General features: G+C 42.5%; 2 protein-coding genes across 2 annotated transcripts in view; one reads left to right on the forward strand and one right to left on the reverse strand.

Moving 5' to 3' along the window:
- Window positions 1-2,512: 2,512 nt before the first annotated feature.
- On the forward strand, window positions 2,513-18,455 carry LOC138865018 (angiotensin-converting enzyme-like). Its single transcript, XM_070133825.1, has 16 exons — window positions 2,513-2,701; window positions 9,498-9,605; window positions 10,326-10,442; window positions 10,937-11,041; window positions 11,158-11,250; window positions 11,433-11,549; window positions 11,702-11,757; window positions 12,625-12,769; window positions 13,811-13,917; window positions 14,010-14,117; window positions 14,729-14,844; window positions 15,068-15,212; window positions 15,644-15,773; window positions 15,881-15,972; window positions 16,960-17,144; window positions 17,751-18,455. Exons 1-16 carry the CDS (start codon window positions 2,528-2,530, stop codon window positions 17,828-17,830), a joined length of 1,878 nt encoding a protein of 625 aa, XP_069989926.1. The 5' UTR covers window positions 2,513-2,527; the 3' UTR covers window positions 17,831-18,455.
- A 474-nt stretch (window positions 18,456-18,929) lies between these two features.
- The window catches only part of LOC113827789 (heparan sulfate 2-O-sulfotransferase pipe), a 17,562-nt gene continuing 8,991 nt past the window's right edge, over window positions 18,930-27,500 (reverse strand). The window contains exons 2-8 of the mRNA XM_070133826.1: window positions 23,454-23,554; window positions 22,964-23,214; window positions 22,498-22,577; window positions 22,134-22,290; window positions 19,864-19,976; window positions 19,595-19,749; window positions 18,930-19,480 (exon numbers count right to left, since the gene is read on the reverse strand). Of these exons, the coding sequence (XP_069989927.1) occupies window positions 19,296-19,480; window positions 19,595-19,749; window positions 19,864-19,976; window positions 22,134-22,290; window positions 22,498-22,577; window positions 22,964-23,214; window positions 23,454-23,554 (1,042 nt within the window). The 3' untranslated portion in view covers window positions 18,930-19,295. The remainder of the gene's footprint in view (window positions 19,481-19,594; window positions 19,750-19,863; window positions 19,977-22,133; window positions 22,291-22,497; window positions 22,578-22,963; window positions 23,215-23,453; window positions 23,555-27,500) is intronic.

Genomic DNA, 27,500 nt, shown 5'->3' on the forward strand with positions numbered 1-27,500 from the left:
AACACGGTAACATTTGTGAAAGGAAAATTATCCATACAACCAAAATAACAACTTAAATCTAAATAACTTATCTCGGTGGGGGGGGGGGCGGCAGGAATACAGCTGATGTCTTGAGCTCTCGACTGGAACATTGATGGTCTTGAAAAAAAACTACGTATATACTTTATTTCATAATAAATTGTGATTTTGAGATATTTTAAAATTACAGTGTGATTCATATATCATATATACAAATATGTTACTAATTCATAGTTTGAAAGCAAGGAAATGGTATTCAGTCAAGGGAAAGGGAGAGCTCTCGCGACTTTGCTTCGCCAGGTTGTTCCAATACGGTCTTAGGGTGCGTGCACAGAGAAAGCAGGTTACCGGCGCCCTGGATTCCAGCGCAGGTCGGCTCCGGAAACCAGCGCGATAAGGTGTACACAGAGGACGCGGGTAACCAGTTCCGACTCACTGTAGTGTGACAGCCACTTGAAGGAACTAAATGCTGGAAAGTAGAATGCTAATTTTAAAAAAGTATCTCGTTTATCAATATCCTTTGGGACATAGAAACTATTATGTTTATGAAATGACTTTCGCGAATGCTTTATTTCATTCCAGAATTTTCCTAATTTCAGCTCACAGCTTATCCGCCCCATTCCTGTTGGTGTGGTGCTTCTTCCATTTGTTCCACACTGGCTGTCTCTCATAATCTTTGGCTATCAGGGGCTCAACATCCTTCCTGCTCTCCATTCAGTACGTCCACCCAACGGGTTGAGCAGGCAAGACTGATCCGAGCCAACAGGAAAGCGGGTTGAAGCGGGTTGCCGGCGCCGACACGCTCGAACCCGCTTCCTCTGTGCACGCTTACACTAGTTTATATGGTTGAATTCTTGGCGTGGGTTGGCGCTGGTAGCCGATTTGCCCGCGCCGGTTAATAAATAGTTAAGTTTGAGTGCGGCTGCTCCTCGGAACGAAGTGTTGCTCCTTGGTTCTCCGCATGGAGTCTGCTTGATCTCCTATACAGTGGTCTAAAGATCGGTCTCAGGCCCGTCCTTTTAAAGCCTTTCTCCAGGGGTGGCATTCGATTACTATTACTACTGCTAGTAGTAATAATAATCTATTTATTATTTATTTATTATTATTATTGTTATTATTATCATTAATATTATACTGTTATTTTTCACCTTATTATTATTACTATTATTGTCATTAGCATCATCATTATCATTATGATTGTTTTCATAATCGTTATTGTTGTTATCATCATTGTTCTTATTATCATTATCACTACTGCTACTACTACTATTATCTTTATCATCATCATTATGATTGCTGTTATTATTATTATTATTATTATTATTATTATTATTATTAATGTCATCATCGTTAGCAGCAGCATTATTTCTATTTCTGTTATTATCATGATTATCTTTAACATCATTATTGTTATCGTTACTATTGTCATCATTATCATTATCGTAATAGTACTGATAATGATTATGATGATTATAATCATAATAATCATGATGTTAATGATGATAATAATAATGATTATGATGATGATAATGATGATAATGATAATGATGACGATAATGATAATGCTGCTGCTGATGATAATGATGATAATTATGATAATAACAATAATAATGATAATGATATTGATAATGATAATAATAATGATAGTGATAGTGGGCATAATGATTATAATGATAATGATAATAAAATGAATCATGATAATAATAGTAATGATGATAATGTTGATAATTATTACCATTATTATAATTATTATTATCATCATTATTTTCATCATTATCAATATCCTTTTGTCGTTTTGTTTATTATTACCATTGTTGTCCTTATTGTTATTATTATTGTTTTGTTATCATTATCTTTGTTACTATCATAAATATTGTTATCATCATTATTGTTATCTTCGTCTTTATCATTATTATCATTACCATTATTATTGTTGTCATTATTATTATCCTTATCGTTATTATGAATGACTAAAATTATTTCATCATCGCCATTATTATTAATATCATTACCATTATCATTATTGTTATTAGCATCATCAATTTCAGTATTGTTGTTATTATTAGTTGTAGTATTAATAGTAATATTTACCTACTATATCTGCATGACAGAGAGGTCTGAAGATATATAACAATAGATTTCTTGGTTATGAAAATCATTTTTTAGAGACTCGATCGTTGGTAGATATAATTAAAGCCAGTTTATTACATGAAAATTTCGACGCTTAATTCTGAAAATACGAAGATCTGCGTAATTTTACCAAGAACTATAGAATGAAAGTCTTTCCTGAGTCCCACGAGAGAAGTCTGTGGTCGCTGCCAGGGTGTCCGGCCGTCCAGCATTCTCCTTTTCATTCGTGCTTGCGGCAATGGCAATTTCAAGCAATATATATTTATTTCATTTTATTATTTTTTAAAAATTATTTACGGCCTTGTAGGTTACAGTTTTTCATATTAATTTTCAAATTCTGTAGGTTGTCTGTGATATCAAGCCTAAAATTTGTCATGCAATGCAAGAGCCCACTAACTATTGTCTTCGTCCCCGCCGGTGCAGAGCGGCCGAGGCCAAGGTGCGGGACCTACTGGACGCCTACCACGCCCGCGCACAGGTCCTCTACAACATCCACACGCGCAAGGCCTGGGCCTACTCGACCAACATCACCGACCACAACAGCAAAGAAGCGGTGAGTAGGCGGCACTGGTCTGGGTTGCGTCTGCAGCAACAGCCAGACGCCGGATTATGTAACTTGTCAAGGTGAAGGAAACCATACTTTGTCGACGCCCATCTTCGTGATGTGTGTGTTTACGGCGCCATGTCCTTTGTCATAGGAATGACCTTCAGAAAAATCATTCTAAATATTAGCAATTAAAGTAATAACACCCTTCTCAGAACGAATAGCTTTCTCTGCAACAACAATGGTCTATGTAAATGAACTTCCGAGGTGGAGGCAAAACAACACAACGGATCTGCATTCCATATGCTCGGTTGTCAATTGCATATGACAGCGGGATATGGCAGACCCATCCTCGACATGCAATACACGTTGTGATGACATCTACCAATATATTGTACCTACAGTAAATATGATGCTAATATTACTAGATCTACCTCGTTTTGTTGTATCAATATTGTACCCATATATATTGTTATTTCAATTCTACAATCCACTTGTGGATGTAGACAGACAAGGATAAATCTTCGACAAACGTAGACTCTGTAGTGGCTCATAAAATGCCGTAACATCGCCACATAGAAATGCCTTGATGCGCGTCTGCAGGCAACATGATATAGTCTTCTTATCTTCAAGATTAATGGACTGGACGTTTTTGTCTTGACTTAAAAGCTGTTCAAGTTGCTATAAATCTTGCTCTCGGGCGATTCCACAGCAACAGCGTCTGCGTTTCGTCCTCTTTGTTGGCATCCCGTTCGAGGAGCACCTTATAGGATATGCATTTTTTCTATGGCGTCCGTCAACTGGAGTGAAGAAGATGTGGAAAGGTGGGAATGAAAACGAATAACGAACGAACGAATATTCGTTCTCATTCATACCTTTCCACATTTGTCACCATGAATACGGTTCATGGAGTGAAGATATTCCTCGCTGAACATGCTCCTTCTCTCACCGCTTTCCTCGCTGAACATGCTCCTTCTCTCACCGCTTTCCTCGCTGAACATGCTCCTTCTCTCACCGCTTTCCTCGCTGAACATGCTCCTTCTCTCACCGCTTTCCTCGCTGAACATGCTCCTTCTCTCACCTCTTTCCTCGCTGAACATGCTCCTTCTCTCACCGCTTTCCTCGCTGAACATGCTCCTTCTCTCACCGCTTTCCTCGCTGAACATGCTCCTTCTCTCACCGCATTCCTCGCTGAACATGCTCCTTCTCTCACCGCTTTCCTCCCTGAACATGCTCCTTCTCTCACCGCTTTCCTCGCTGAACAAGCTCCTTCTCTCACCGGTTTCTTCGCTGAACATGCTCCTTCTCTCACCGGTTTCTTCGCTGAACATGCTCCTTCTCTCACCGGTTTCTTCGCTGAACATGCTCCTTCTCTCACCGCTTTCCTCGCTGAACATGCTCCTTCTCTCACCGCTTTCCTCGCTGAACATGCTCCTTCTCTCACCGCTTTCCTTGAACATGCTCCTTCTCTCACCGCTTTCCTCGCTGAACATGCTCCTTCTCTCACCGCTTTCCTCGCTGAACATGCTCCTTCTCTCACCGCTTTCCTCGCTGAACATGCTCCTTCTCTCACCGCTTTCCTCGCTGAACATGCTCCTTCTCTCACCGCTTTCCTCGCTGAACATGCTCCTTCTCTCACCGCTTTCCTTGAACATGCTCCTTCTCTCACCGCTTTCCTCGCTGAACATGCTCCTTCTCTCACCGCGTTCCTCGCTGAACATGCTCCTTCTCTCACCGCTTTCCTCGCTGAACATGCTCCTTCTCTCACCGCTTTCCTCGCTGAACATGCTCCTTCTCTCACCGCTTTCCTCGCTGAACATGCTCCTTCTCTCACCGCTTTCCTCGCTGAACATGCTCCTTCTCTCACCGCTTTCCTCGCTGAACATGCTCCTTCTCTCACCGCTTTCCTCGCTGAACATGCTCCTTCTCTCACCGCTTTCCTTGAACATGCTCCTTCTCTCACCGCTTTCCTCGCTGAACATGCTCCTTCTCTCACCGCGTTCCTCGCTGAACATGCTCCTTCTCTCACCGCTTTCCTCGCTGAACATGCTCCTTCTCTCACCGCTTTCCTCGCTGAACATGCTCCTTCTCTCACCGCTTTCCTCGCTGAACATGCTCCTTCTCTCACCGCTTTCCTTGAACATGCTCCTTCTCTCACCGCTTTCCTCGCTGAACATGCTCCTTCTCTCACCGCTTTCCTCGCTGAACATGCTCCTTCTCTCACCGCTTTCCTCGCTGAACATGCTCCTTCTCTCACCGCTTTCCTCGCTGAACATGCTCCTTCTCTCACCGCTTTCCTCGCTGAACATGCTCCTTCTCTCACCGCTTTCCTTGAACATGCTCCTTCTCTCACCGCTTTCCTCGCTGAACATGCTCCTTCTCTCACCGCGTTCCTCGCTGAACATGCTCCTTCTCTCACCGCTTTCCTCGCTGAACATGCTCCTTCTCTCACCGCTTTCCTCGCTGAACATGCTCCTTCTCTCACCGCTTTCCTCGCTGAACATGCTCCTTCTCTCACCGCTTTCCTCGCTGAACATGCTCCTTCTCTCACCGCTTTCCTCGCTGAACATGCTCCTTCTCTCACCGCTTTCCTCGCTGAACATGCTCCTTCTCTCACCGCTTTCCTTGAACATGCTCCTTCTCTCACCGCTTTCCTCGCTGAACATGCTCCTTCTCTCACCGCGTTCCTCGCTGAACATGCTCCTTCTCTCACCGCTTTCCTCGCTGAACATGCTCCTTCTCTCACCGCTTTCCTCGCTGAACATGCTCCTTCTCTCACCGCTTTCCTCGCTGAACATGCTCCTTCTCTCACCTCTTTCCTCGCTGAACATGCTCCTTCTCTCACCGCTTTCCTCGCTGAACATGCTCCTTCTCTCACCGCTTTCCTTGCTGAACATGCTCCTTCTCTCACCGCTTTCCTCGCTGAACATGCTCCTTCTCTCACCGCTTTCCTCGCTGAACATGCTCCTCTCACCGCTTTCCTCGCTGAACAAGCTCCTTCTCTCACCGCTTTCCTCGCTGAACATGCTCCTCTCACCGCTTTCCTCGCTGAACATGCTCCTCTCACCGCTTTCCTCGCTGAACATGCTCCTTCTCTCACCGCTTTCCTCGCTGAACATGCTCCTTCTCTCACCGCTTTCCTCGCTGAACATGCTCCTTCTCTCACCGCTTTCCTCGCTGAACAAGCTCCTTCTCTCACCGCTTTCCTCGCTGAACAAGCTCCTTCTCTCACCGCATTCCTCGCTGAACATGCTCCTTCTCTCACCGCTTTCCTCGCTGTACATGCTCCTTCTCTCACCGCATTCCTCGCTGAACATGCTCCTTCTCTCACCGCTTTCCTCGCTGAACAAGCTCCTTCTCTCACCGCTTTCCTCGCTGAACATGCTCCTTCTCTCACCGCTTTCTTCGCTGAACATGCTCCTTCTCTCACCGCTTTCCTCGCTGAACATGCTCCTTCTCTCACCGCTTTCCTCGCTGAACATGCTCCTTCTCTCACCGCTTTCCTCGCTGAACATGCTCCTTCTCTCACCGCTTTCCTCGCTGAACATGCTCCTTCTCTCACCGGTGTCCTCGCTGAACAAGCTCCTTCTCTCATCGTGTTCCTCGCTGAACATGCTCCTTCTCTCACCGCTTTCCTCGCTGAACATGCTCCTTCTCTCACCGCTTTCCTCGCTGAACATGCTCCTTCTCTCATCGCTGTCCTCGCTGAACATGCTCCTTCTCTCACCGCTTTCCTCGCTGAACATGCTCCTTCTCTCACCGCTTTCCTCGCTGAACATGCTCCTTCTCTCACCGCATTCCTCGCTGAACATGCTCCTTCTCTCATCGCTTTCCTCGCTGAACATGCTCCTTCTCTCACCGCTTTCCTCGCTGAACATGCTCCTTCTCTCACCGCTTTCCTCGCTGAACATGCTCCTTCTCTCACCGCTTTTCTCGCTGAACATGCTCCTTCTCTCACCGCTTTCCTCGCTGAACATGCTCCTTCTCTCACCGCTTTCCTCGCTGAACATGCTCCTTCTCTCACCGCTTTCGTCGCTGAACATGCTCCTTCTCTCACCGTTTTCCTCGCTGAACATGCTCCTTCTCTCACCGCTTTCCTCGCTGAACATGCTCCTTCTCTCACCGCTTTCCTCGCTGAACATATGCTCCTTCTCTCACCGCTTTCCTCGCTGAACATGCTCCTTCTCTCACCGCTTTCCTCGCTGAACATGCTCCTTCTCTCACCGCTTTCCTCGCTGAACATGCTCCTTCTCTCACCGCTTTTCTCGCTGAACATGCTCCTTCTCTCACCGCTTTCCTCGCTGAACATGCTCCTTCTCTCACCGCTTTCCTCGCTGAACATGCTCCTTCTCTCACCGCTTTCGTCGCTGAACATGCTCCTTCTCTCACCGTTTTCCTCGCTGAACATGCTCCTTCTCTCACCGCTTTCCTCGCTGAACATGCTCCTTCTCTCACCGCTTTCCTCGCTGAACATATGCTCCTTCTCTCACCGCTTTCCTCGCTGAACATGCTCCTTCTCTCACCGCTTTCCTCGCTGAACATGCTTCTTCTCTCACCGCTTTCCTCGCTGAACATGCTCCTTCTCTCACCGCTTTCGTCGCTGAACATGCTCCTTCTCTCACCGTTTTCCTCGCTGAACATGCTCCTTCTCTCACCGCTTTCCTCGCTGAACATGCTCCTTCTCTCACCGCTTTCCTCGCTGAACATGCTCCTTCTCTCACCGCTTTCCTCGCTGAACATGCTCCTTCTCTCACCGCTTTCCTCGCTGAACATGCTCCTTCTCTCACCGGTGTCCTCGCTGAACAAGCTCCTTCTCTCATCGTGTTCCTCGCTGAACATGCTCCTTCTCTCACCGCTTTCCTCGCTGAACATGCTCCTTCTCTCACCGCTTTCCTCGCTGAACATGCTCCTTCTCTCACCGCTTTCCTCGCTGAACATGCTCCTTCTCTCACCGCTTTCGTCGCTGAACATGCTCCTTCTCTCACCGCTTTCCTCGCTGAACATGCTCCTTCTCTCACCGCTTTCCTCGCTGAACATGCTCCTTCTCTCACCGCTTTCCTCGCTGAACATGCTCCATCTCTCACCGCTTTCCTCGCTGAACTTGCTCCTTCTCTCACCGCTTTCCTCGCTGAACATGCTCCTTCTCTCACCGCTTTCCTCGCTGAACATGCTCCTTCTCTCACCGCTTTCCTTGCTGAACATGCTCCTTCTCTCAACGCTTTCCTCGCTGAACATGCTCCTTCTCTCACCGCTTTCCTCGCTGAACATGCTCCTTCTTTTACCGCTTTCCTCGCTGAACATGCTCCTTCTCTCACCGCTTTCCTCGCTGAACATGCTCCTTCTCTCACCGCTTTCCTCGCTGAACATGCTCCTTCTCTCACCGCTTTCCTCGCTGAACATGCTCCTTCTTTTACCGCTTTCCTCGCTGAACATGCTCCTTCTCTCACCGCATTCCTCGCTGAACATGCTCCTTCTCTCACCGCTTTCCTCGCTGAACATGCTCCTTCTCTCACCGCATTCCTTGCTGAACATGCTCCTTCTCTCACCGCTTTCCTCGCTGAACATGCTCCTTCTCTCACCGCTTTCCTCGCTGAACATGCTCCTTCTCTCACCGCTTTCCTCGCTGAACATGTTCCTTCTCTCACCGGTTTCCTCGCTGAACATGCTCCTTCTTTTACCGCTTTCCTCGCTGAACATGCTCCTTCTCTCACCGCATTCCTTGCTCAACATGCTCCTTCTCTCACCGCATTCCTCGCTGAACATGCTCCTTCTCTCACCGCATCCCTCTCTGAACATGCTCCTTCTCTTACCGTTTTCCTCGCTGAACATGCTCCTTCTCTCACCGCTTTCCTCGCTGAACATGCTCCTTCTCTCACCGCTTTCCTCGCTGAACATGCTCCTTCTCTCACCGTTTTACTCGCTGAACATGTCCCTTCTCTCACCACTTTCCTCGCTGAACATGCTCCTTCTCTCACCGCTTTCCTCGCTGAACATGCTCCTTCTCTCACCGCTTTCCTCGCTGAACATGCTCCTTCTCTCACCGCGTTCGTCGCTGAACATGCTCCTTCTCTCACCGCTTTCCTCGCTGAACATGCTCCTTCTCTCACCGCTTTCCTCGCTGAACATGCTCCTTCTCTCACCGCTTTCCTCGCTGAACATGCTCCTCCTCTCACCGCTTTCCTCGCTGAACATGCTCCTTCTCTCACCGCTTTCCTCGCTGAACATGCTCCTTCTCTCACCGCTTTCCTCGCTGAACATGCTCCTTCTCTCACCGCGTTCGTCGCTGAACATGCTCCTTCTCTCACCGCTTTCCTCGCTGAACATGCTCCTTCTCTCACCGCTTTCCTCGCTGAACATGCTCCTTCTCTCACCGCTTTCCTCGCTGAACATGCTCCTTCTCTCACCGCTTTCCTCGCTGAACATGCTCCTTCTCTCACCGCTTTCCTCGCTGAACATGCTCCTTCTCTTACTGCATTCCTCGCTGAACATGCTCCTTCTCTCACCGCTTTCCTCGCTGAACATGCTCCTTCTCTCACCGCTTTCCTCGCTGAACATGCTCCTTCTCTCACCGCTTTCCTCGCTGAACATGCTCCTTCTCTCACCGCTTTCCTCGCTGAACATGCTCCTTCTCTCACCGCATTTCCCACTGAACATGCTCCTTCTCTCACCGCTTTCCTCGCTGAACATGCTCCTTCTCTCACCGCTTTCCTCGCTGAACATGCTCCTTCTCTCACCGCATTTCCCACTGAACATGCTCCTTCTCTTACCACATCCCTCCCTGAACATGCTCCTTCTCTCACCGTAGGCCGATGCGCAACTGGAGGTGACGAGGTACCAGACGCAGATGTACGAGGAGGCGCAGAAGTACCGCGGGGCGCAGCTGTCGCCGGAGACCAGCAGGCTGCTCAGAATGGTCAGTGAGTCGTTGTGTCCGCCTTTGCGTCTGTCTGTTTATGTTTTCACACGTGTGCCTATGAGTGTATGTATGTATGCACGTATGTCCGTATGCATGTGTTTTATTATATGTATTCATGTATTATTGTGTTTTTGTAACTATTGAATTATTTGTATGTGCATTGTGTGTTTGTGTGTGTGTGTGTGTGTGTGTGTAGATATGCATTGTGGTTATGTATGATTATAAGTATGCATGTATTATGCGTATGTAAATATATGTCTGTATGAGTGTGCGTATTTGTGTGTGTGTATATATGTATATATATATATATATATATATATATATATATATATATATATATATATATATATATATATATTTGTGTGTGTGTATGTATATATATAAATAAGTATATATATGTATATATATATATGTATATATATATATATATATATATATATATATATATATATATATATATACACACAAATATATATACATACATACATATATATATATATGTGTGTGTGTGTGTGTATGCATGTACGCACACAAACACGTACAATGAAAGAGAGAGAGAGAGTGAGAGTTGCTTTGGCTAGGATTTTGTTTCCAGTTCGCAACGCATGAGTTCGCTCGTGTCCACCCCTATACCACCTGGATATTTTCACTCTAACTTGCCCGCCGCCCGCCCCCATCAGGAGGTTTCCGTTGACTAAAAGGCTCGGCATCCCGCAGGCGTTCGCGGCCCAGCTGGAGGAGGAGGACGCCAAGGCGCTGACGCAGATCTCGAGCAACATGTCCTCCATCTACGGCCGCGGCACCGTGTGTCTGGGGCCGCAGGAAGGCGAGCAGGTTCGTGCCGCCGCGTCTGGGTTTGGTGAAAGCTAGAAAGGTTCCTGCCGAGGGAATAAGCCAGTAAAACAACCACAGTAGGCTGAAGTTTATTACACTTCATCAGACTTTTTCTGTAGACTGATTTCTATAACTGCTCTGTGGATTTCGAATCTATTATTTAGAATCTAGTAAGGTCACGTCTAAGATTAGACTTTGGGTAACTTTGCCTCTCAGATCTTTATGAATTTATGCCTTTTTTCTTATGTGTTGCTGCTGCATCCACGGAAGCTTTTCCTCTTTGATATATGATATATGGACCGTTTAGTGTATCTGAAAGGGAGACCTAAGTTAAAACCTTATATGTTTTATGGGTTATTAGAGCCCGGCGCCAATCTGTATGCCACGGCCCTTGATATAATGAGCACCAGTTGGATGTTTCATTGATTTCTGAAGGGCTTACAGCGAGTGAGCGCGCAATATACTTTGCAAGTGGCGACCTTCTCTGTCAACAGTGCGAGAACCTGGAGCCAGGTCTGACGCGCGTCTTGGCGACCTCCAGAAACTACACCGAACTGAGTTACGTTTGGGAGAGCTGGAGGACGCGCGTCTCCAGGAAGGTAACGGGTTTGCTGCTACGTTGTGCTCTTTACCGTACATAACACTTGTGTGCTCTTTATAAAGCTTATATCCCCATGCGAGATGCTCAGTGGTCTTACCGAGTGTTGCCCCGCAGATCAGGCCCTTTTACCTGCAATACATGTCTCTGATCAACAAGGGCGCGCGCCTCAACAACTACACGGACGCCGGCGACCAAATGAGGAAGAAGGTGATTCTTTCCACGTTGGGTAAATTTCGCTTAGGATCCATTTTATAGAATGATTAGATCCCTTGTTCATTCGGTGAAAGTTGCCATTTATTAAACCATTTTGCAATTCTTCATGTCACTGGTACTATGTGGCATTTCATAACATGGGGAAATTAACGCCATATTTGCACATTCATTTCCAGTACGAGACCGACACATTCGAGCAAGACATGCTGGCCCTGTATGAGGAGCTGGATCCTCTGTACCGTCTGGTCCACGCCTACGTCAGGAAGAAGCTGCGGCAGGTGTACGGCGACCAGGTGAGAGCCGAGGCCTGTGTGAGGGGGTCGTTGCCATGGGAGGAGGGAGAGAAGGTCTCCGAACGAGCAGTTTATGTGTAGCAACGAATTCGTGGATCATATTCGTCTAATGAGCTCATGATAAGCCAGTAATTTCATTCGTGTGTCAACAGGTGATTCCACCGAGGGGGCCCTTGCCTGCCTGCGTCCTCGGGGACATGTGGGGAAGGTGAGACCATGCATTCATCCGTACAAACATTTTGTGTGTATGTGTGTATATATATATATATATATATATATATATATATATATATATATATATATATATATGTGTGTGTGTGTGTGTGTGTGTGTGTGTGTGTGTGTGTGTGTGTGTGTGTGTGTGTGTGTGTGTGTGTGTATGTATAAATGCATACATACATACACACACACAAATATATATATATATATATATATATATATATATATATATATATATATATATTATATATATAAATATATATACATATACATATATATATATATATATATATATATATATATATATATATATGTATATGTATATATATATATATATATATATATATATATATATATATATACATATACATATATATATATATATATATATATATATATATATATATATACATATATATATATATATATATATATATATATATATACATATACATATACATCTCTATATATATATATATATATATATATATATATATATGTATATATACATATATATATATATATATATATATATATATATATATATATATATATATATATATATATATACACACAAGGGTCAGAAATTTTGCTATATACAATTTAATTATATTTTCATTCTACTAAATATTTGTACCATTGTCATATTAGTGTGTTTTATATGCCAATTTATTCAAATGTGTATATGTATATAGATAGATAATTTCCTTTTTAAATTTTTAGCCTCAACAGCTTAATGACTACTTGATGATTTCAATATCTGTTCAAGTGATCAGAACGTAGTGACATTATTTTCAAAGACAGAATAAAATCCGGCTTTCCAGGATTCTAGATCTTCACACTTGGTTTCCTTCAGGTTCTGGACGAATCTTTACCCCGAGTTGGTCCCTTACCCAGAGCAGCCCGACATCGACGTCACGCAGGCCATGCAGGAAGGCGGCTACAACGTCACCCACATGTTCAAGTTGGGGGAAGAGTTTTTCACCTCAATGGGTCTGAAGGTTGGGGCGCCTCTGCTTTCTCGAGACCTGCTCCGATTTCCTTGAACTTATATTTAATCATGTCTATCTTACTTGAACAGTACATGGATCTATGACTAATCCATTTCCAGCGTTGTGCTTCTTTGCATGTAAATTCTACTATAGCCCTTACCATCGTTTAGTTCCATGCAGACGAGCTCGAAATAGAGGCTCAGTCCTGGTACCCGCTCGGTGAGTCGTTTCTGGCCAGAAGGATACCCTGCGGACGAGGGGGCGGGGGGAGGGGAGAGCAGAGGGGGAGGTGTGGATTTGGCAGTGCAACAGGGGCGGCGAACTCGTAGATGATGAGGAGAGGAAAGTGATGATTACCCTATCAACGTTATCTTCAACAGAAGGCTGATAATTGCCAAATATGGAAGGATCTGGGATAGAGGAAGCATTAGCGAGGTGATTGTAAGGATTGGCCAATGAGCGGTTAAGAGTGCAGTGCTCATTTAGTATGTGGCTGTCAGGGATAACAGTGTGGCTACCCTTCTTGGGTGTTTGATCTCTGCGTGAATAAATACATACGATTTTCTTGTAATTAGAGTACAAAAATGCATTCTTTCAGTGTCACGGGACTCTAATTAATACTTAGATTTACTTTAGGTAATACCAGTAATTGTGTATCCTTGTGATACATAATACCTTGTTACGAGAATGAATAAAATGTCAAAATTTAACTTGGGGAAAATTTTACCAGATGATATTATCCAAAATTACTTACTTAAAAATACTGACGTATTATCTTGTCTCACCCGTTCTCTGTTCGCAACTCTGCTCAAACTCAGGGACCGCCTTCCTGCCCCTAGTCTCCACTTTAGACAGAGAACTATCTGACTGTCAGAAGAGACCCGCCATAAGTGTACCAAGATATTTCCTGTTCACCTGCATGGAACTAAACCATTTATTTTGAAAGTTCTAAGTTACACGCTGTGCTCGTGTGAACCAAAATTATATAGCTCACAAAAAAACAAAAAAATGTTAAGTAGAAAGGAACTGAAGAGTCTTCGCCTCCCACAGCCGCTGCCAGCGACCTTCTGGAACCTGTCTATGCTGGAGCGCCCTGAGGGTCGCAGCGTTCAGTGCCACGCCACCGCCTGGGATTTCTACGATTCTAAGGACTTCAGGTTGGTTGGTGGAAGGCAGTGCAATGAAAATTCCAGATGATAGTGAATGTTTTAATATATTGATGGCATTTACGGGCCTGGCGCTTCCACAGAATCAGAATGTGTTCTGAGGTCAACTTCGAGAACCTTGAGACAATCCACCACGAGCTGGGTCACATCCAGTACTTCATGCAGTACGCTCACTTACCTCTGACCTACAGGTGAGTCCCGTTTGTGCTAAGTAGCTGTGATCTGTAGCAAGATTAATTCCATCTGTGAGGATGCATGGCCAAAATTTCCATAACATTTTGTAAAAACTGTTTAAAGATTATGCTTTCTTGGTTAATATCTGTAAAGGAGATTTCCATGCTATTAAGATAAAATTCCTTATGCTTTTGTTGAATTAAAAAGACCGGATAGCTTTTTCGGCAACGATATCATGTAAGACAAAACAGGGCCTTTTCATTCTCTCATGTTTGTGCGAGTGTTCAGTCTGCAAAACCTTGCCTGTATAAAATGGGACAAGTAAAAATATTGCTATAATAGAATATGGAATAAATGAATGATGAAATAACATATTTTTTTTGTTTACGAATAGTGTTTTACAAGACAAACAGATGTAAAAGTACATGTATAAGGGGAAATACTTGTAAGCAGTTAACCAAATTTCTTTAATTTACATAATAAAACATTAAAAAACTATTCATTTTAAGATTTATACCTTTACTATGCATTTCTGTCATTGGAATATTACGGGGAAGGGTAAGCCCCTCTCTCGCATGGGTTTAGTTTGAGCTCTTGGCCGCCCGCCTAACAGTGTGCCCTTGCACAGAGACGGCGCCAACGACGGCTTCCACGAAGCCATCGGGGAGCTGATGTCCATGTCCATGTCGACGCCGAAGCATCTCGCGGAGATCGGTCTGCTGCAGGAGGTGCCTGAGAGCAAGGGTAAGGGCGCACCTTCTTCATGCCGCTCGGGGAAGATTTCGTCTATTAATGTACTAAATGAATTAATAATTCATGTTATTGAATCCCTGAAAGTCTAGAGCTCAAAGATCCTTTTAAATGAGTCGACTGCAGGGCATCTTGCCTCCACATCTCAATTAATGGGCCACGAAGCAGCACCGACCCCCAAGCACTAATCAAAGCATTCCTCCGTCGTCGCCGGCAGAGCTGAGCATCAACTTCCTGATGCGGACGGCGCTGAAGAGCATCACCACGCTGCCCTTCCACCTCGTCAACGACCTTTGGCGCTGGAGGCTCTTCAGGGGCGAGTATGATCTGGACGAGGCCAACGAGGAGTTCTGGAGGCTGAAGTAGGTTGGCAAGTACAGAGGGCCGACTCGTGGGAATGGCGGGGTTACAGGGTTCCTTAAAGTGACAGTAAGGTCTAAAAGGAAATACATATGTATCACGATTATGTATTGCCATGTTAATTATGTCTTACGTGAATTAGAATCCATGCTTTAACTACTTTATATCATAATTCATGTCACTGCCTGTTCGTCTAAATCCACAGCCTTCAGAAAGATACTTCACGAGTGATTGTGCCTTTAGCCATACTTTTACATCAAAATATGGTAGAAGAAGATTATAGAATATAATTCTAGACAGCATATTATGAAAGGGGAATCGACGAAGGTAGCCGGAAGTAAGGAAGCGCTCGTGAGAAGCACTGGCTCCGCCCTTCCGCTTCCTTCGTCCCCGTCCGAGGCATCCGCGTGACGGCCTCGATTCTCCCCCGCAGAGAGCAGTACCTGGGCGTGGTGGCGCCGGTGCCCCGGACCAAGGACGACCTGGACCCGGTCTCCATCTTCCACATCGCCACGGGCTACGACATGATCCGGTACTTCACACGCACGGTGCTGCAGTTCCAGGTGCGTTTGCTGTCGCTTATTTGCTGCATATCGCTTGTGAAAGATTCATTAAAATCATTTTATATTCATGACTGTCGGACGCCGCTCATCGCTGCTGCTGCTTTCAGTTCTTCGAGACGCTGTGCAGGGCGGCGAACCACCAAGGGCCGCTCCACACCTGCGACTTCTACGGGTCGAAGGAGGCCGGGGACCTGCTCGCGTGAGTCACTGGTTGGCTGTGTGCCCATGTTCACACACGCATATGTATGTATGCATCATACAACTGGAGGAGAAGTCCGGACTGGAGGAAGCCTCGGAGAAGCTCGCCCAGGAGGAGGAATCAGGACTGGAGGCTTCCTCCAGTCCAGATTCCTCCTCCTGTGACGTGTCATACTCAAGCAACGATCATCCTATGACGCGGTTCCTTCATTAATCGCATGTACTGTTAATACAATTGTACATGTATAACCGCCTAACATGCGTCCGTACATAACAGCATACATAATGTATTTATATGATCAGTACATAGGCGATACATGTAAATAAATCTGATAAACACGATCATCTATCTTTGCACACACACACATAAACACACACATATGTGTGTATGTGTATATATATATATATATATATATATATATATATATATATATATATATATATATATATATATGTACACACACACACACACTTATATATATATACATATATATATGTATATATATATATATATATATATATATATATATATATATATATGTACACACACACACACACACACATATATATATATATATATATATATATATATATATATATATATATATATATATATATATATATATATATATATATATATATATATATATATATATACACACACACACACACACACACACACACACACACACACACACACACACACACACACACACACATATATATATATATATATATATATATATATATATATATATATATATATATATATATGTAGAAGAAAGACATCGGCCTCCAGCACGTATCTGTTAGGCAGGGTTATATGCATAACTATATAGAATATGCATATGTGTAAGTTGCTTGGGCGACCTTTTTATTTTTTTCGTGTTTTTATTTTTGTTTCGTGGGAGTTCATGCCTCAGAGGAAAGGCTCGTTTAACGTGCTCCTTCTTTTGCTTCTCCTTCTGCCCCGGGGTTGCGGCCGCAGGAAGATGCTGTCCCTGGGCGCGTCGCAGCCGTGGCAGGACGTGCTGCAGGTGATGACTGGCGAGAGAAGGATGACGGCGCGGCCGCTGCTCGACTACTTCCGCCCGCTGAAGGAGTGGCTGGAGGAGGACAATGCCAGGGACGGCGACGGCGTTGGCTGGGGCGACTCCTGGAGACATGCGTCAGGTGGGAGGGCGGAGGTGGCCTCGGGGGAGGGAAGGGCAGGGAGGGCCTCGAGGGGGAGGGAGGGGTGGCATTGTGAGGCCGGGAAAAACCTTTTGTGGTCATGTAGTGATGGCTCTCCTGCCGATAATCAGCTGTGGATGATCAAGTCCTCAAAATGTCCTTGATATAACAGGAAAAGTAATGATGATAGAAGTGGTCTAACTGATGATCATGGCAAATGATTGATACTCTTCATATCATTCAGTACAGGGAAGTTTTTGCTAATGAAAACAGCAACAGTAATGACAAAAATGATCACAACATTGGTGAAAATGACACTAACATTAATGAGAATAGTACGAGAAATACAACAGCAGTAACCATGGCAAAGATTGTATTGATAACAGCAGTGATAATAACAAAGGTGTTCATAATTTTGTAGAGATTATCTTTAATGATAATGATAATATAGTGCAGGTGATGATAATGATAACCTTAGCAGTGGTGGAAATTGAAATAGTGATAGTATATACTATGATAAGTAATAACAATGACGCCAGTGATGCTGTCGTCATTATACATACATAATTTTAGGACAGTAGTAGTAACAATGGTCTTGAATTACAGGTTTGTCCGGAGCGACCCGCGCGGCGACGCCCCTCGGCCTCTGCGCCGCTCTGCTCCTGCCCCTACTGTGGCGGCCGTAGGCGAGGCGCCCCCGAGCGAGAGGTGGCCGTGGCGTTGCGGGCGCGCGCTGCCTTCGGCTCTGGCCTGTACTTACGAGACATTCATCAGGAAGTGGTCTGGGCTTCCGGGCTGAGCCTGGAAGCGCATCTGCACTCCACTTTTATAACTTCTTTCGAAACGTCCAAACGAATTTTGATATTTGTACCTTTGTATTACAATCCAGACTTAGACTGTTTTACCTCTCGTCAGTATTTGACTTCAACACTTCACTGGAATCCAACTCAAAACTTAGATTTCTTCAACGCTGGAGTCGTGAGGTACGGCGTGAGGAGTCTAGCTTTTCTCCGCCTGACTCCGCGGCGAGCCTCTGCAGGTCCTCCCTGGCTCTGCCGCCGGAGTCCGGGGGAGAGAAAGCTATGCGACGTGTACATACTCGGAAGGGAGAGACCATTTCTTTTTTATATTGACTGTTTAATAAATTACATATTTATATCATCTAGGTGTGTACAGTGTGATGCTTTGAGTAATATTGCATTTTGTGCTCATTTAATATCTGGTTGAATTGCTACGGGATGTTGTGTTTACTTCGCTGATCAAGTTTCTGTAACATTGTAAGTGACATGTGTATTAAACAGGTAAAATTCAGATAGATTGCTATCCTCTTTAATTAAAGGTCCACCAAACATTTGATTGAAGTATGAAAGTCGTATAAAAGAAAACTTCAAAGAAACAAGGCTGTTTGTAACGTAACTAGAGAAAGACCCTTCACCCGCGTGTGGGTCGGCGAACTCGGTGGCGAGCGGGCGAACTGGCCGCAGCTGGCAACGTTCTGCCGCGCGGGAAGTCGAAAGGAAGGTGCACTGAATAAAGAAGCGATATTTCCGTTGGAGAATAAAGCTATGCTAATGATATTTAAATACTTTAATAAGATTCATACATACATACATACAAAAATATAACAACAACAATAGGTATCAGACAAGCATAATAAGAAAGTGTTATATATATATATATATATATATATATATATATATATATATATATATATATATATATATATATATATATATATATATATATATATATATATATATATATATATATATATATAAATGTGTGTATGCATCTCCGTATTAGTATTCACGCGAGCATCGGTGTTTGTGTCCATGTGTTTGTGTTAAGTAGGAATATGTCCATAAGGTATAATCCGTGTCTTAACCCTAATATCACCCTCGATAAAACTCGAAGGCTGCCTAGAAACCGTGCGTGACTGTCCGGATTTCTATCTTAGCTCGAGGTAGTCCGATGTGGTCGTGACCTGAGCAGCACCTTTGTGGCTACAAAGACGAAGCAAACCAACATGAAAACCAAAGCCGCTCTCCATGCTGCGTCTGAGTATCATCTCCCTGGAAACTATTTTGCACTATCCGATCCTTTCGCTGTGCGTCCTTCGGGCGACGCTCCCTCGCGCGGCGCCCCAGGGACTCAGGCCTCTGGCGACGGCGTGGGAGCGAGGAGGGCGCGGTACTGCTGGTCGAGGCGCTGACGGAGGAAGTCGTAGAACTCGTTTTCGACGGTGAAGTTCCTGTTCAGAAACTCTCGCGCCTTTGGGTCCACATTCGGCTTGTAGAAGTTCTCGTTCGTCATGATCTTGTCTCCTTTAAGTCGCTCTGCGAAGAGGTAAAGACGCGCATAAAAAAGGGAATGTCTTTAGCACGTTGCTCGTTTGTTTATCATGCAGAGGAAAGGAAGAATGGAGCACTACTAACGCTGTAGAGTCTTACCGTCATATATTTTGGTGACGCCCTTGAAGTAGCGGGGTATGTAGCGCTCCAGCACTGCCAGCGTCTTGTCCCAGTCCTCCAGGATCCCGACCACTGCGAAGTCCTTCTCGACGACCTGCATGGCACGGTTCAAGCCCTCGCGGTTGCCAAATATCCTAGAATTCCAAAACAAAGACAGGATCGTTGAGTTTCTTCTGTTCACTCGGCCACCTCATCGAAATGGCACTGATTTGAAAAGGACAAAATAACGGAAATCCGGCGAGACTCACGGGCAGAAGGCGTCGTGGCCGCAGAAGAACTCGATCGTGTGTCCGAGGACCTCTTGGCCGACCACGTAGCGACACTCCTTGTCCCGGCGGTCCTTCAGGCACGTCTCCAGGTCCTACGGGTAGGGATGGGGGGGGGGGGGTAGATTAACAATATAGAACTGAGGTTTCTCATTATATTCTATTCTCCTTCCTTACCTCTCTGTTTCTTCTCTCTCTCTGTCTCTCTCTGTCTCCCTCTCTCTCTCTCTCTCTCTCTCTCTCTCTCTCTCTCTCTTTCTCTCAGCAGTACAGCCATTCAGGGAATCTCGTATTTCTACAGCGTCATTCTACCTTCCGGGTCAAAGGAGGCCGTCCAGGAGGCTTCTCCCCAGAGTGAAAGGGGATCCTTGGCCTAGGATATCGTCCTCCGCCCTCAAGGTACCAGGATTCCTCCGCTCGAAAGCGCGGTCAGAGCCGCCCCTCCTTCGTGCCACGAAGCGTGGCCGAGGAGGCTCTTGTGCCGCCATTCAGAAAACTGTAGAACCCTTAGGAGATCGCCCGTTCCTTCGAATTTGCTCTAAATTCATCAACTACAGCGCCTTATACTCCCGCATCGGAGAGTGACAGGAATACCAAAAAGATCTGGTATTTCTTCATCCTTTTATGAAACTTTTCCATAACTATAACTATATAACTATATATAACTATATATATATATATATATATATATATATATATATATATATATATATATATATATATATATATATATATATATATGTATACATATATACACATATATACACGCCCAAAGACATTATGAAACTTCCTTCATCAGTTAAATTCTTATTGAAAACAAACTCGACTTGTTGGTTGCTGTGATCAAGCAATCAGCAAAATGACAGGCCACGGCGGGCTGTCCGTCTGAGGCAGGAGTGCGGGAAGGAACGCCACACAGGACTCGATCCCGACCGCCTCCTGTCCCCTTCCCTTCCCGGTGCCAGTCCTGCAAATCCCTCTCGTGGAGAACTCGTAGGAGTGTACACACACAAGGTCTATATAAGTACTTATATAAACCTTGTACACACACACACGTGCATGTGTATGTGTATATGTGAGTGTATATCTGTCTATCTGTCTATATTATTCATAATATATACATGTATCTTTATTCATCTGTCTTTGTATAAAGATATGTTTAAATATATAAGAGAGATGAAATAGACACATGGCGAAACAGATAAATAGAAAAGAATATAGATACAAAAGCAGAGCGAAAACTGGACAGACGGAAGGGTTAGCTTTTGGCATAGCGCTATGGAGCCCTCGGGCCCACACTCGGAGCTGATTCGCGAATTCTATAGATTTTTATAGTCGCGCCGAGGCAGGTGTCGGCGGCGGCCATCACTCTGGCACCTTTAAAGCTTCCCTGCCCCTTTAGGCACGCGAAGGACGCCCGTCCTCGCACAGGACGCTCGCGGGCGCCGCCTCGCCCTGCGGCTGGCGGAGGCAACTCGGGGCAGGGGCGCTGAGGCACCGGACACGCCCTGCGCTCCGGGGGTGAAGGATAATCAGTCTGGGCATATCTATCGATCTATCTATTAATCTATCTATTCATTATATCTATTCATGTCTATCTATCTATATGTATGTATGTATATACACATATAGATATATACATATACATATATGTGTAAATATATATATATATATATATATATATATATATATATATATATATATATATATATATATATATATATATATGTGTGTGTGTGTGTGTGTGTGTGTGTGTGTGTACACACACATATATATGTATATATATATATATATATATATATATATATATATATATATATATATATATATATATATATGCACACATATATACATATATACTTATATAAACATATATATACACATATACATATCCATATACAATATACATACATATACTCATATATACATGTATATATATATATATATATATATATATATATATATATATATATATATATATATATATATATTCATATATATATATATATATATATATATATATATATATATATATATATATATACATATATATTCATATATATGTATATGTGTGCGTGTGAACAGAGGGCATCGAGGCCCGCAGAGCCATCCCTCGCCCACCCCGCGTCGTCACTCAAATCCCGTTCGTCTCCCCTAAAGCCGCGCGACCCGTGTTGCTTCAGGACGTCGTGAAGCTGCTTCCCCGAGAACCGAGAGCCTCCGACGCGACTGCCCCGTCGCCGTGTACCCACCTTCTTCAGGAACTTCCTGGTGGGGAACTTGGTGTCCGGGAAGCGGTTGTGCCTCTCCACCAGCTGGAAGGGCGCACGTGCGTGGTAGAACCAGCTGATGGCGCGCTCCACCGGCGCGCGGACCAGGCTGATGTGGATGGGCTTCCGAAAGTGGTGGCTGCGGACCGAGGACGAATCTCATTATATATAAGGACAAACATATATTTAGAAATGATTATTTTACATGTTCAGCCTGTCATGAACGCAATGGCAGTAATGAAGACAATGGTGCCAGTGGCAGCAATGACAAGTCAACCCGCACTTGCTTTGCCGCGGAGGCTGTGGCCACGGCGTCCTTGGCCACGGCTCCTCCCCCGCGCCTCACCTGGTGAAGTTGATGTAGGCGAAGGACTGCATGAGCGCCGTCGGCCGCGAGAAGGACGACGCGTTGCCCGCCAGGTCGCGCTGGGAACAGGGGCGAGGTCAAGGGTCAAGGGTCGTGCTATAGTTTATCGTATTTGATGCACAATCTTCAACTTTATATCATTCCCATATATAATGCACTGATATATAGGCAGAAACTTTGTTATACATCACAGAATTATCATAAGGGAGACAATTGTTCGAGACCCTCCTGGATTCCGCACACACACACACACACACACACACACACACACACACACACACACACACACACACACACACACACACACACACACACACACACACACATATATATATATATATATATATATATATATATATATATATATATATATATATATATATATATATACAATGTTAACATGTATCCTTTTCCCTAATCCGTCCTCTAGAGCCTTGAGCCTTACCTGGAGCTTCATCTGCGGGATGTGCACCAGCTCCGCCTTCTTCGGCTGGCTGATGACCAGGTCGAACTTGTTTTCATTCTTCAGAACCTTCAGGAGGTTCCTCATGGCCGTGGCGCCGCACTTGAGGATGGGCGTCATGAGCAACAGGTCCTCCCTCGCGGCCCCGGTCACGTTCACGGGCGGGGGAACGGCGAAGGAGGAGGCGACGGCGGGGGCTCCTCGCTCGACCAGCGACAGGGGTTCTTCGGGTCCTGAGACAACGACAAGGGCGTTAATAATGCAGCGAGAGAGAGCGCGCCAACTGCCGCAGCTCCGTCGAGGCGTCAGGCGGGGAGGCGAGAGCTGGCTCTGAGGCTGTGGGGATGGGGGGGGGGGCGAGCAGGCAGTGGTCGAAGGTTCCGTTCTCTAACAAGTTCAAGTTCAATGATAAAAAAGAAAAAACTATAGTTCACAATCTCACGAAGGTCGAACTAGACCGAGCTTTCCTGACCTGTAGGCGGGGCGGTCTGGTCGGGGACGCCCAACAGCATCAGGTGGAGGTACATGAGGCAGGAGGCGGGGATGCAGACGGCCGCCACCAGGTCGCTCACTCTGGAAAGGGAGAGCGAGGTCAAGGGCGGGACGACTGGCAGGGCGGGGAACATGGGTGGTGGTGAGGGATACACTAGCAGCTGAAGTAGCAGCAGTAGCAGCTGTATTAGTAGTAGCAATTGTTGTAGTAACAGTAGTTGTAATAGTAGTAGTAGATGTATTAGTAATAGTAATAGCAGAAGAAGTAGTAATAGTAGTAGCAGAAGGAGAAGCATTAATAATAGAAATGACAGAAGCAAAAATAGTATCAGTCATATCAGTAGAGGCAGTAGTAGTAGTTGCAACAGCAACATGAACACTAATGATAAATCATAATGAAAAGTGATAATGATGATAATACTAATGACGTCACATGACTGGTGAGAAAAACAATAATGGTGCTGCAAGACATGGACTGGCAGTTATATTATTAAGAAACAAAACGTGATGATGATATTGCTGATGAAGATCTCTATAAGACCACCCAGGCAGTAATGAAAACGTTAGTAATGAGAGACAAGTGATAACGAAGATAATGATAACAAAAATAATAGTATAACATATAATGATGACGTTGGTATTGGTGACAGTACTATGATGGTGCTTGTAATGATGATGATGATAATTATAATGATAATCATGATGAAGATGATCATGATGATAATGGTGAGGATGAGGTTGATGGTAGAAAAAATAAATAAATAAACATGATCGCTATAATAGTAATGATAATGACAGTGATATTGATGATGATAATGGTAATGATAATGTTAATAGTAATAATAATAATAATAAGGATAATGATGATAATAATAATAATAATGATAATGACAATAATAATGATATTGATGATAAAAAAACGCAAAAGAACATAATAATGATGATGTTAATAGTAATGATAGTTTTAATGACAATAGTAATAATGTTTACAATAAAAATAATCATTACCATCATTGTTATTGCTATCATTATCAATATTATCATCATTATCATGATTATAATATATATTATTATCATTACCATTATATTATCATTGTTATTATGATAACAATGATAATCATAACAACAATAACAATCATAACAACAATAATAATCATAATAATAATGATAATAACGCTAATAACAATAGTAACGATGATAATGATAATAATTACAACAATGATACTAATAGCAATGATGATAACAATAGTAGTAATATCAATGATTATGATAAAAAATGATAATGATATTAATGATAAAAGATGATAATGATATTTTATGATAAAAGATGATAATGATACCAACAACAGTAATAATGACAATAGTAATAACAACAATAACAACAACAACAATAACAACAATAATGATAATGATAATAAACATAATACTTATTATTAATAACAACAACAACAATACTACTACTAATAATAATAAAAGTAATAACAGTAACAGTATTATCAGTAATCATGCAAATAGTAATGTTAGTGACTAATAATATCAAGACCACTGATGATAGTAATGATAATAACAGATGTTAATAATATTAATAATGATAATAACAGTGTTAAATGATGATAACAATGGTAATAACAATGATGATGATAATGGTAATAATAACGATAACAGTAATAACAATAACAACAGCAATAACTATAATGACAGTGATAATAAAAATAACAAAAACAACAACAACGACATCATTATTACACCGGAAAGGAAGGAGACGAACCATCGCTTTTATGCGCTGCTGTTCGGCCTCGAAACCGTCCCACCGCTGGCATTTTACAAGTGCTGTAAAATGGTTTCCGTATCTTATTATTATTATTATTATTAACCTTCCGTGGCACAGAATGGCTTCTCCGGACACCAGGTGTTAACGAGTCTGTAGCAAATCTCGTAGGGATTTTAGAGTAAATGATAGATAATCCTGCGCTAGGTTTCACGAAAGGTTTGAGAAAGTGATACAGCTTCGGGGGTTTTGGCAAGGCCTACTTTCGCCATTGAGAGAGCAGGCTGTCGCAAGGAAACAAATGGAAATAAAATGTATTGTGTCTTTTCGGTCGAAAGATCTTCAGAGAAGACCAAGCAGTAATGAAAACGTGAATAAATGATACAGCAAAAGACACATGAGAACGACGATGATATTAGCAACAAAAATATAGTACAGCCGATAATGATTTCATTAATATTAGTGACAGTACTACTAATAATGATGGTGATTATAATGATGATAATGATGATGGTGGTGGTGATGACGATGATAACAAACCAATAAAACATTGATAATGTAATTAAAGATAATCATTATCTCTATAAATTTTATCATTATCATTATTATTATTATTATTATCATTATTATTATCATTGTTATCATTATCATCATTGTTATTGTCATTATCGTCTTTATCATTATCATTATCATCATTATCATTATTATCATTATTATTATTATCATCATCATTGTTATTATTATAACCATTATGATTAATAGCATTACCACATCTATTATCATTATCATTTTGATTACTATTATTATTGTTATAATTAATATCGTCATTATTATCATCATTTTTGCCATTATCATTAGAAATTATGATAATAATGATCATGATAATGATAATGAGAATAATGATAATAACAATGATAATAATAGTAATGGTAATAGTTATCATGATAATAATAATAGTAATGGGATAATGATGATGATGATGATAATGATAATGATAATAATGGTAACGAAAATTATAACAGTAATAATTATACTAATAATGATAATGATAATGACAAAATATAATAACAAAAATAATGGCATTACTAATAAGAAAACGAAAACGAAAACGATAAAAATAACATTGATGATATTGATACTACTACTAATAATGAAATCAATGATAATGCTATTGATAAGGATAACCACCATTATCACAATTGTTGTTGTTATTGTTATTATTATCAATATCATGATAATAATAATAATAATAATAATAATAATAATAATAATAATAATAATAATAATAGTAATAATAATAATAATAGTAATGATAATAATGATAATAATAATAATAACAATTACAACAACAACAAGGATGATGATAATGGTAATACTAACAGCTATAATAGGAATAATAAGGATGATGATAATAATAACAATAACAGTAATGATAATAATGATGATAAAAATAACAATAACAATGAGGATGGTGTGATGATGATGATAATGATAATAACAATGATAATGTTAATGATAGTAATAATAATGATAATGATAATAATAATCATATTATTGTTAACAGTATAATCAATAATGTTGATAGTGATAACGATAGTAATGATGATAGAAGTATACGAATAGCAATAATGAAAATTATGATAATGATGATAATCATAGTAATAATGATAAAAATGAGAATAACACCAGTAGCAAAAACAACAGCAATAATGACAGTGATGATGGAAATAAAAAGAACGACAATGACATTATTACACCGGCAAGGAAGGAGACGAACCATCGCTTTTATGCGCTGCTGTTCGGCCTCGAAACCGTCCCACCGCTGGCATTTACAAGTGCTGTAAAATGGATCCCGTGACTTCTTAATAACCTTCCGTGGCACAGAATGGCTTCGGACAAAAGGTGTTAACGGGTTTTTTAGCACATCGCGTAGGGATTTTAGAGTAAATGATAATCCTGCGCTAGGTGTTCAGGAAAGGTTTTGAGAAAGTGATACAGCTTCGGGGGTTGGTTGGCAAGGCCTACTTTCGCCATTGAGAGCAGGCTGTCGCGAGGAGACAAATGGAAATAATATGTATTGTGCTCTTTCGGCCGAAATTCGAAATCTAAAAAAAATAGCATAATATAATGCTCTATTTGCTGAAGCTACCAGCATATATTTTTAAAATCCATATCCTTCGGTGCATCAATATTGATTATCTGATTACCTGAATGTTGGAGGAATGAGATAGCTATTAATGATCTTACAGTATATATAAT

Source organism: Penaeus vannamei, chromosome 19, assembly GCF_042767895.1.
Source record: "Penaeus vannamei isolate JL-2024 chromosome 19, ASM4276789v1, whole genome shotgun sequence".
Taxonomy (NCBI): Eukaryota; Metazoa; Arthropoda; class Malacostraca; order Decapoda; family Penaeidae; genus Penaeus; species Penaeus vannamei.

What these genes read in the sequence shown, in the direction of transcription:
- LOC138865018 (XM_070133825.1), top strand. Translation starts at nt 2,528, where the DNA reads ATGCAAGAGCCCACTAACTATTGTCTTCGTCCCCGCCGGTGCAGAGCG. An exon ending in ACCACAACAGCAAAGAAGCG is followed by an intron (nt 2,702 to 9,497) that starts GTGAGTAGGCGG and finishes CTCTCACCGTAG; the next exon opens with GCCGATGCGCAACTGGAGGT. An exon ending in TACGATTCTAAGGACTTCAG is followed by an intron (nt 13,918 to 14,009) that starts GTTGGTTGGTGG and finishes GCGCTTCCACAG; the next exon opens with AATCAGAATGTGTTCTGAGG.